Here is a 12,442-nt window from a genome sequence, read left to right on the forward strand (position 1 = left end):
AAAGAGTTCGCACGCGAGACCGATAGATCCTGGTTCGAATCTCGAAAGGTGGAATCGTGGATGAGCATTACTGAAGAGTCCCGAAGTAAAACGAAACGGCCATCCAGTGCTCCCAGGTTTTCCATGATGGTCTAGCTTCAATTAACTCATGAATTCAACTATTAAATTACTAAAATTTTCCCCCTTCTGTTGTTTATTAGTTTGATACATTTTACTTTAATAATCTGTATGATTATTCCAATGACAATTGTCAAATGATCCTATTATGAGTAATTTTTGTTGTTGAAAAAGTAGGCTTAAAAGACTTTTTTTGTTGAAAAGAAAATACAACACTTTGGATCAATAAAGGTAGTTTATTTGTTTAATCAAATCATAAGGGAATTTCAATCACAATATATATATATATATATATATAAATAATCCTTTGAAGATTCGTTTAATGTGATGTTCAGTATGTATGTATCTTTGCTAATGTTTGTATTTCATTGTATTATTCAATAAATTAAATGAAAGATTTTATTTAGAAAACAAGTACATGTTTCGATTTTTGGAAAATTAAAAAAAAAGACAAAAGCTTAGTTAAAGCGTATCATGCCATGAAGTTAAAAAATATCATAAAGTAACTTGATTAAATTCAATAAGAGATTCTGAAAGGATAAAGCCAATGAATAATAGAAATGAATAACAATCAATAATAACTTTAGTAGCTATGATTGTCATAATAATTGAAACAATGGAAACAATAAAAATAGTTTTAAGTAAATAAAACAAATATTATATAACTAATACAATAAACTCATGCAATTTTGAAGATAAATAATATTTTATATCAATGAATTACAACAAAATAAATTGAAGAATTATAATCTTCAACTTAAATGAAAATAAAACTGTAATCCTACGAAATAACACTCAAGTAAGAGGAGAAAGAGGAACGTAATGAGAATCAATGTTTGAGAAGACAAAAAAGTATAATAATAATAATTCTATATAAATTCATTATTAACTTTTCTTTTTTTTATCTCATTAGTGTTTGTAGACGAAAACCATGACGAAAAAACTAAACAAAACAAAAGAGTCATCTTATATATTTGTTGTTAAAATCAAAGCAAAAAGAAGCAAACAAATATATTATCTTAGTTAATGATTTAAATAGCGTTAAAACGGGGGTAAAATAAATGACTAGATGTAATCTTGGGAAATAAATTACTACATTGAAGAACAATTCCTGTTCAATTGAACTCTTCTAATTCTATAATATTTTCCGATGTCATATTGATTACTAGAAATGTAAAAATGCTTTTTTATTTCATATTTGACAATATATAAGTAGTTATATAATGTTATTGTTGTTAAATCGAAACAGATGTTGATATTTAAAACTCTGACACACCTGATGGATCATTGTTAATATCTGGACGTCGTCCACTAGGGATTTTCTTCGTTGTAGTTATAAATGTACCACTACGTACTGTTCTTTGTGTATCTAACCAATTCTGAGCTGGTATAGCTTTCCATACTTGTTTCGTTTCAATTGTTGTATTAGTTGATGGATTATTTGTTGAATAGATTGTTACTGGTCGAACAGATTGTTCTCGTCTATAACGTAAAGGCTAAAATCAACATGGTCAGATAGAAAAACCGCAAAATAATAAAATCATTGAATTTACAACCAATCAATCAAATATTCTTTCAAGAGGATTTTAATTATCGTTTCGAAGCTTTTAACATACGGGAAATGTTCACCTTTCTCATGCTTACAAGGTATTATGATTAAGTATATCATATAAATACCTATTTTGAATAGTTGTACAGTAAAAATGCACCATGATCCAATTAAGAAATTATCACCGGAACGCTTTAAATCTTGTTATTCTCAATGTAAATAAATAGTATGATATATATACGTCTGGAGACTTGGTAAAATGTTGACAAAATTTTGAAGGATCTACGTAAATATTAAGGGAATGAGATAACTAGTCTGAGATATAATAGGTTATTAACAATGATAGTTAAGAGGAGGGTAATCAACGTTTTGTTTTATTATGACAGGTTTTGTTCATTCTTATAAGAACATCGGATTCAGCAAAGGATGAGAAAGTTATCCATCAATTTACTATTCGTTTAAGATTACTTAAAAAAATCTAGATGATCGCTACCGATTAATTGTGGAGGTAATGAACAATAATCATTTTTGATGTCTTTGAGTCTTAATTTCACTGAAGCGCACTCAGTAATAGAAACATTTATCATTCTTTATGTTCTCTTAATCTATATTTTTTGGCACATTCAAGTAAGTTGTTATATGCAATCGTACGTAACTAGAAAAGAGTACTTATAGTGTTTTGACTGTTTTAAAGAATAGTTTCTTTTTATACAAAATAGTTTTTGGTCAAATGTTTGTTTAGTGGATTCATTTGGTGATTTTATTGAATTTGAAGATAAGTTACAATGCAAAGTTCTTTCATGACTGCATTGTGCCTGGTTTGTTCAGTCATGTCTTCCCGTGTACACAAGTGTACTGTGTAAATATCATTTCTTCAATTACTGGGGGTTCTTGTTCTAGACTCTGATTTGAATAAAGTTTACGAGCACAGGTAAGAAGATATTAGGAAACCCCTTTTGAACAGAAACTATTGTCCCGGTAGATTACTAAAAGTAGAATCTCAAATACTGTCTAACAGTAGTTCGTATACAATATATATTTATTCAAGTTGTAACATTTCATCCTAGGTTTCTTCTTATGACCAAATGAGCACACACAATCTTCCTCACTCATATAAATCCCCTCACATACTTGAAAAATATTCGCCAAATAAACCCACCACACTTAAGTTATGTAGTCTACGAGTAGTTCATAAATAAATAAGCAAACAATCAATCAAAATGTAATCGGTGCGACATACTACTTATAACTGTCAACATAAGTAGCATACGCCATACTAGTTCTCGATTTAAATAAAAGTCACTCTTGCCGTCGTTCTCACTGCCGTGTCGCTCTCTTCCTTGTCTCAGTCTGTGTCGCGCTCTCCTTCGAAATGCCGAGTCCGCCAGCGCACTGATCGTCATAACAATGCCAACCTGCAATATCATCTAAATCAAATGTTCGCACAGAACTCGGAGCCTGGTTTCTCCTCCCGTCAACAGCCAATGCCGACCCGCCAAAACACTCCAATAGACGTCCTCTCCATGCACCGGACCGCACCAACTAGCGTTTTTTATCTGGACCTTAAATTGGTGTCCTCAGAATTCTATATTCTCTTCCTGCCCTTTGGCAGCGACACCAATCGTAGTGAATGAAGGCTTGGTAGGGGATAACCAGTTTATTGGGTAATCCAAAATTACAGAGTGCTTTCGTAAAATATGAAGGTCACGCACCAAATACCTAAATTGCACATCTTCCATCAACGTCTTTTACATGCTTCATGATTCTTTCAATTCTGTTGTTATTAAAATCACTTTCACTTTCCCTTTCTATCCTCTTTATTTGGGTCTTCCTAATCTTCTGCTCACATGCATTCCACTTCGGACTGGTGCTACATACTACTTATATCTGTCAACATAGGTAACATGCAATAGAAACATACTATTGATAATTTCATAAAATCAATAATCAAATATATCCATGAATGTTTCTGGTTCCAGATCAACTCAAATATCAATGTATGCAGATACAGACATAGAAGCCTAAAGACAAAATTTTCTCACACTGTTGCATGGTGTGGAATACTTTAGCTTATGTACTACATGCAATCTATAGAAGAAAGATAAGTGTAAATTAATGTCCGATCGTACACATGTTTGTGAGGATTGATTGATTTTATTGGCCCTCCTGACTTGGAGTGTCAAGAAATGTACTCGAAAGTTCAACTTCGGTTATAAATGTAACGATGAAGTGTATTCAGTCAGCCAGAAGCGTTAAAGTAAATGACAATGCAAATCTTCACAATGTGCTAGAATACTGTTACGTTATTCTTTGCTGTATTGGTGCTTTTATTTCATTTCATTTTAGTTGTATTATTAGTGTTATTTGGTTAAAATAATTCAGCCAGGTCTCGTTGGACAAAAAACAAGGTGTATTAATAGGGACGTCTAAAATTTTATCTTCTGATGTAGCGATTATCTGAGTTTAACATTGTAGTAAAGTTAAGCGTCCATAATGTAGCTTGGCGTGCAGCTGTGCTATTATTGTGACTCAGGAGGCTTAGTAACGAGACTACAAACACGGTTTTTCAGACATTTTTTCATCGGAAACAAGATGGGAGTTGTATTGATGCACACACTAACCCAGATGCATTCGTTTATAGTACAAAATTAGTCATTTTCATACGACGCATAATGTACATGTCCGTCTCATATAGCTAGCTGATCGGTTTCGATTCTCTGGCTGCATGAGTTTTGTACTGCAGATTAGCGTAATATTGAGAGATGAGGTGTAATTTAATCCCGAAATTTATTTGTTTTGATTTATCACACTTAACATGACGAACAATATTGTGATATTATGTTACTTGACCTCAAACTATTAAAAACTAGAACTAGACGGGGCATTTGGTGTGTTAATATATGTGTGATCTCAATACGTTAGATACTGTGAATACCATGGGTGAAGACTATTCTGAAGGTTGTAGTTAACACTGTCACGTTTAAACAAACCTAAAACACAGATCTCACATAGTCGTGTGATAAGACCAACTAGCATGTTATTTCAAATTTCCTGTTGAGCATACTTCTATTGTTCCATGAATCCAGTACTCTTTTGTTTGAAACCCTAGTGAAGAAATTCTGAAGAAATAACCTTCTGTCATCACTAATACTCTAAATATATCGTTGTTTTATATCTCTTTGTCATTATTATTTCTTCACTTGTAAGTTGTATACTTCATAAATTAATTTTTGCTTGTATACTCATTGAACAGTTACCGATTACCACAGTAATTTCTAGAACATATTCACAATCTTACACATCAACCAGTTTTATTCCCTCTGATAAGACTTAAATTGTTCAACTATAGATTGAAGAAAACATAATATTTAAAGCGAATATAATTAACGACATAGTTAGTAGAACACTGTTATTTTAAAATTTATGAAACAAACAGAAAATATAATTAGAAATTCACCTGAATATCAACATGATTTGATTTATCCATATAGGCTGGATATGCTGGATAAATAGGTGAACTAGGATTCCAGTTGGGAGAACTTTCTACTTTTCTATGTGGACTGTATACCGTAGATGCATTATCGCTAAAAGTAGAGATATATATACAAACAAAATTTCGACTAAGTAATACTAATTTAGTTATACATTTCTTCCATATAATACATAAGAATGCTAAGTAGTATATCTAGTTTAAAAAGTCTCGAGTGTTCGTTTTCAGAAGCCTACGGAATTCAGTCTATGTTGAAATCGCTTTTCGTCAGGGACTGATATGAACCAGAAATCCTTCAAAAATAAAGAGTGCTAACCAGCTGTTTTATCTTAGTTTGGAAACCCAAGGGACTGGTGACCCATTATTCCCCCAGAGACCGGACCTAGGTCTTTTAGGTCCCGTGTTAAGCACGCTACTTCTGAGTTCGAGTTAAATGACCCACATATCCTACTTGAAATTTAATCTATCATTTGAAGTAATAATTAGATAAAATCACTAAACTTCATAGTCTAGTACACAAATCTGTGATGTTCATTAGGCTGTATTATATATTTATTAATAAATAATTCAAATGGTTGTCACACGAACAGAATTGACATTATTAGATGTTTCATTCTTCACCAACTGAATATATTCTCACATTTATCTACTTCCGAAAGTTAAATGAATACTCTCACTAAAATATTCCATTCAAATTTATTATTTTACTGGAACATGAACACTTTGATTTACTGCTAACAAGGTTTCGACCAATGGATTGATAAAATCAGATCGATTTTTTTATTTACTGTATATTATTTGCTAACATTTTAGTGAGATGCCACAAAAAGACCCAGATCACATAAAGTTTAACCGATGACTTAGGTCTATAATGCCGAAGTTTTTCGGAAAAATTACGTTGAATTTCAATAAATACATTTTTCAATACGCTTTTGGAAGCTTTCAATGCTAAGGAAACAAAGCATACCGAAACGCTTGTTTATTTCTTGTAGATTTGTCAAGAATATGAAAAGCAATAAGAGTTCTTCAATGTACATCAGTATGCAGTGAACATATTTGAAATTTCAACATCTAAGGACAAATTTATAATTTTATTAGTACATTAGTGAATTCTTGATAACTAAAATTCTCCATGTCTTTTTGGTCTTTGAATGAAAATTCAGTTCCATCTATTGAGCTTCCACGGTGGAAACTCAGATAAGTAACTATACTATACTGATAACTAATGAGTAGTTGAAGGGAATCATTAGATTAATATGGATTATATCATCAAAGTATTTGTTTTACTAACCCTAATACGAACTTTATAAATGGAATTTGTTAGTTAATAAGGCCTTGGTTGTACTAATAAGTTTCGTTTCTGTTGATCAGTAAATCAACATGATTAATTTGTAAAGTGAATTATTTTCTTTGACATTTGGTGCTATTAACATAGCTAATAAAAGTCATGGAGTACTGAACAGCTGTTACATCCTAGATGAACAGCTAGTAGATACTATTTAATCATGAAATCCACTTTTGAACTTATTTTTGGTATTAAATTTACCATCTATTGACAGGAAGAAGATTTATGGAATACTGTCTGGAAAATGTATTGAATAATTGTTCTGTTTTTATGAATTTGAATATAGTTAATATGAACCTTGATATATATATCCCATATTTATAATACATTTTTATGTTGAGCCCTTATGTGTTTGATTATGTGATAATTTTGTTGATAATAAAAGGTGACTTTTCTACAGAACCATCATTTAATTTGCTGAACACACAGCTCGCTGACGTCAAATAGGATGAAACATATAAACAGAGATTCTTGTCGATTGACAACAATCACGAAAATATGACATAGTGTCCACCACGATGCTCAGTCACATAGGATACAGTTGGTATAGTTTGATCATCACTTAGGACTAGACAAACATGACATTACCTGAGGTGGACGACTGTCTAGAGGTTAGGCATTTGCGCAAGAAATCAAAGGTTCTGGGATAGGCCTCCAATGATGTGTTCGTGGATGCGCACTGTCAAGTCTTAGACTGGAACAAAAACTGCTTTTCAATGATTGTTTAATCATGATCAATAAATACTCTAATCCATGAAAATTTACATCTTCACAAAATCTTATTACTAAAACATGACACTGAATAAGACTGTGTAATCATTAAGATCCGATTGGCTGCAAGTAGACAAATTGCGATTAACTCACGTTTAAAGTGAGAGTACTACTGAATGTTTTACATTAACATAAAAAAATCATATGTAAGCCATAAAAAATGATAAGCACTGTTTTCAATCTTCATGGAGTCAGATTAAATGGTAACAGTATAATAAATGAGAATTACTGAAATTGTTTTAGCACCTATCTTTACTCTCAGAAACTGATTTCCTAATATAATTAGTGAAAAATCAATTAGTTAAATTGGTTGATAACTACTACTAATATCGGGGTATTTTAAGAAGTGACATAAAACTTACCGAGAAATCCTTTGCAAGTCAGAAAATTTCTAATTTTTCAATTTTATTCTTGTTTTTATGAACCACGATGGAGATTTAGTAGGAGAGTAAACAGACAATACCATGTAGAAGCGTAAGTAATGAGTTCTGGCTGATGAAATGAAACTATGCCATAAATAGGGAATACCACGAGTTGGTCGAAATCAAATGGATAGACTCTTGCATTCCAACTTAGTGATCTACAGCTTTTATTCTTGTCATAAAATCTGAAAGTTCTTTCACGCTAACGACTCAAGAGTTTCAATTTCCACTATCATGCTCGTCTAGTTGTTAGTACTGACTCTATTGACTATGTAGCAATTTGAACCCTAGCACAAGTGACTCGACATCACAGGTACTGTGTCTTTATTACCTGGGTGGAGGTAGGTAATAAGGAACAACGGACGTTTTTCATGCTATTTGGTACTAGCCAGTACCACATAGCTTTAGTCTTGAGTAGACAGACAGTCTATGGTAGATTCGAACTCGGATCGAACAATTTGTCTGTCTGAGACGGCACATGACTGACCTCCTGTCTGACTAACATTCTATATCTATTGGTCACACTGACTGAATATTGGCTGATCACTGGGCATCAAGGACTAAACGTGCACAACATTTTACACTATTTAGTGACCATTCTAAATACCTACTGAGATAGTTCAGAATGTCGACAGAAATAATGCAGTATAAAAAGTGATCATTAAAACATGTAAACAAACCTGTTGTATACATTTACACGTAGAGGTTGTACAACTCTGCCGGAACCACGCAATATTGAATTGTACGAATTATATGATGGATAGACTGATGAAGGTGTAATTGGTCTAACAGGTGATGAACTTGAATTATATTGTTTAGCTGGGTAGATACGTGTTGAGCTTCCATTGTACACTCGTCCAGATGTTATGTTCCCAGTTGGATGTGAATCTTGAACATGTATAGTTGCAGAGTATTGAGGATAGTTTTGTTTATAATTAGATTTTGGTTGCACAGTATTGAAATAGTTTGTAGTAGCAGGTGGGTTCTGTAAGCAGTAAGTTTCAATAAAAATTGGTTTAGGTAATGACTTTCTTCCTTATCAAAATTTTATATAAATTAAAACAAATACTGATTCAATAAAATTTATAATTACGATCAAGCAATTGAGCAAAGCTTGATATATAATACAGGTTATTTAAACCCATTAATTTCGAATAATCTTACTAAAGTTCTAGGTTAATAATAGACCGCGGTTTGTGATCAACTGTGTAGCGAATCTAAATGCTGATACGAATGCTATATAGAATTAACTTTTTAAACCATGTTGTATTCGATTAAACAACTTATATTTTATGTCTCTTAATCACTGTTTATCGAGATCTGCCAATTAAATTTTCGATGATACTGTGGTGTTTGCTACTTATATAGTGTTGTATATAACTCTAGTCTGGAAGCAGAATCTCAAGAAGATCGAGGAGGAAAGGACGAGAACAGAAAGCAATTGGTATGGAAATGCAGGAACAATAAAGTATGAGATGATTGACTGAAAGAAGAACAGTCGAGTTTGAGACAATTGATTGACATTTTGCAAATTAAGTGTTCATTGTATGGTTCTCATATTTTACTAAGGTGTTCTGTAATTTTTTGTTCAAAATGCATTTGGCTGTCAGCACTTGTGTTCTCGTTCACTACAGTACCACTTAGCCAAATAATTACACACTCCCATTATACTGGCACTGGTGTTCGGTGGCTGGGAGTAATCACAAAAAAACCAGGAATTATAAGTGATCTTCTGCTCTATTTTCGTGATTTTATTGATATCATCCTTCAGAAAGAATTTCAAGTAATACGAAGTCTAAGTCTGAGGATGTTTATTTTCCACTCTCAGTCATTGAATATTTTGTTTTCTTATGAAAGTAGCTAAGTTTATCTTTATTCAATTTAGATCGAATGATTACTCACTTCGAACGCTAATAGTTGTGATCATTAAAAACATTTAGATAGGACATTTTTGAAACCAAATATAAAACATGACTGATAAAACACTGAAATAAGTGAGATGGTCAACTAATAATTTCATATAGGGTTTGGTGTCTACCTCAGAGAACAAAACTCCACGAAAATACTGTATTATACTTTTGCAATAATGCACTACGTATTATAACCAACCCAGTAGAGTCCCAAGACTAAAATCGAATACGACACTGTTCATGAACTGGTAAATGAATAACAAGAAAACTAAGTCAATTTTTTTTTCTATTCACCACACCTAACGAAGATGGTACATACAAACTGATCAGTACAATGTACCAGAAAACATATAAACAGTATATGTATTATGTAAAATCAATGATATATGTAAATCACTGTGTTTTTAAACTCAACAAAGTAAACGGTCACAAAAGTTAATATAAATCAGTCCAATTTATGGGTATACGGATGGGAACATTTAACTTTGGTTACAGACATAAATTTTCTTATCTGCCTAAACAAAAGGTGCAAAGATAATCAGATTTTATCCTAAATGTCCATGAATTTAGGTCATATATCAACAAGTTAACTCTAACAATATATGCATAAGATAAGAAGTATATATATAGCTTTATTTGAAAAGTAGCTACAAAGATAGAAAGCTATGCAAAGAAAACAATGGACATTAATAACAAGGTTAGATAAGTAGTCGGATAGCAGAGTATATGGATATTTTTCTTATATCTGAGAGAAAAAAAGCACACTATACATTCCATTTTATACTTTACTATACGTACAACAAAGCATGTTGTATTATAAAAATTTGAAATAAGATTTTTTGTCTATTTTGTCCATAATTTGTTCAAGTTGCACTTTTGAATAGTATATGAAATGCAATACGTACTATGTGGTAATATAGTGAAATATAATTATGAATTGTAATGTTCCTTACAAAACTCACTAATTTAATGAAAAAAAAGGAATTATTTATTTGATATACGTTAAAAGAGCGTATGAGTAATTCTGCTCTTTAGGTGCTTTGTTATTGATTCCATGAAGTACTGTTACACATAATAATAAAGCATACCAATTTACTACTGTTTTTCGAAACATATTGTGAGGATGGTCCACGGGTGAACTCGAGGAAGCCTTAAGAAGCTCAGAAAGAGCCGAAGATATTCCATCCAATCATTTTTGGAAAAATATTCTGGAATTTCTGCGTGTAGCTTCCCGATTGGACAATGCTAATAACCTCCTGTGTGCGGATTGGATAGCTATAATGACGATTCCGTTTTTAATAAAAACTACAAATACCTGACAGCTTTGTACTATAATTTGACACTGTCTGGAATAACATTCCTTTCACCAGCCTTCTGTCTTCTCATTGCGACTTGGAAGGGTTCTAGCATTCTAGTGCTCAAGTTATACTCGTCATATCAAGAATATAAGCATCTAGATATAACACATATACAATCAATGGAGTACTGTATCTTGAAATTTAAAGTAAATTCATGATTTAGCGGATTCACTATTGGTTCGAATTGAAAACTTCAATAAATATTGTTGGCTGTCAAAATCTCTTTTGCATAACTCAACATCAAAATTTATTATTGAATAAACAACCAAGTTTAGAAGTGATGTCAGTTTTTGACAGGAAATTACCAGAAGATCATATTTAGTTTGTTACTGGAATAATTAGAAGGCTATTTGAGCATCGATCATTAATTTATTCTTTCATAATTCATATTAAGATACAAACCCATCATCCTTTAACGTCAGCTTCGTGAGCTATGAAATTTTGGAACTTGTGTTACTCAGCAAAGTAATAACTTTTTCTTTTATCGAACTATTTGTGACCAGATTTTACATTGCATAAATGCGCTACCTTGTTAAATAACAGATTTTCCTATCGTACACACCAAAGTTTTGAAATTTACTATTAGTATAATGTGAACAGTTAATAATTATAGGTAGCTAGCTATTTGATTTGTTTTTTGAACACCAGTTAATGTGGTCTATCAGAAAATATATTTATATCACATCTAAGTTTTCCGTATTTTAGATAAACGCATTACCAATGAATATTACCAATCAAATTATTTAAATCCATTCATTCCAATTAGTTTAAATTTTAATAATGATAGTTATAAGAAACTTCGAGGTAATCGTATTCGTATGAATCTATCTCACAAGTTGTCTAAAACATCCACTTTCAATAAATTGTGTATCAATAAAGTAATATTTATTACGAGAGATATGAATTTCACAAAAAATAATGACATCCAATTACAAAATCAATAGTCTGTTAGTTTACCTGATTGTAACGAGGTGAAGGTGGTCCAGCAACGTATTGAGTGAATTCCTGTTGAAATGATTTTTCTGATGGCATTGTAGACAAACTGAATGTTTTAGTTGATCTTGATTTTACTGGTTCACTAGTATTGGTTGTACGATTTTCTCTAACCCATGTTGGTGTTACTGGAGCATCCCATCCAAAGTTATGATCTGTTCCACCATATTCCGATTGAGTTTCATATCGATTATGAAAATTGTTTACATCGTTTCTTTTTCTTGGCACTGGACATGAATAAAAATTAACATAATAATCATTATCATTTCACCTCTTATAATAACGTAATTATTCAAAACACTGATTGCATTTTACGGATGTAAATATGACTCGAAATAATGATTATTCGAAAAATTTAAATGCTAACTATTTTAGAACTACAGATGCATATTTATAGTATGTCAACCAGTCAGTCAGCTACAACGTAGGACCAGGCACATTTATGCATCGGTCCAAGTTGCCATACCTTATTAACACAACAAGATGG

General features: G+C 31.9%; 1 protein-coding gene across 2 annotated transcripts in view; it reads right to left on the bottom strand.

Moving 5' to 3' along the window:
• Positions 1-333: 333 nt before the first annotated feature.
• MS3_00003733 (uncharacterized protein) overlaps positions 334-12,442 on the bottom strand; it is a 76,967-nt gene continuing 64,858 nt past the window's right edge. For both annotated transcript variants that reach the window (XM_051211590.1, XM_051211589.1), the window contains exons 5-8: positions 11,920-12,182; positions 8,375-8,679; positions 5,124-5,250; positions 334-1,613 (exon numbers count right to left, since the gene is read on the bottom strand). In XM_051211590.1, coding sequence (XP_051071667.1) covers positions 1,377-1,613; positions 5,124-5,250; positions 8,375-8,679; positions 11,920-12,182 — 932 coding nt within the window. In that variant the 3' untranslated portion in view covers positions 334-1,376. The remainder of the gene's footprint in view (positions 1,614-5,123; positions 5,251-8,374; positions 8,680-11,919; positions 12,183-12,442) is intronic.

This window comes from Schistosoma haematobium, chromosome ZW (genome assembly GCF_000699445.3).
Source record: "Schistosoma haematobium chromosome ZW, whole genome shotgun sequence".
In the NCBI taxonomy this organism is placed as follows: domain Eukaryota; kingdom Metazoa; phylum Platyhelminthes; class Trematoda; order Strigeidida; family Schistosomatidae; genus Schistosoma; species Schistosoma haematobium.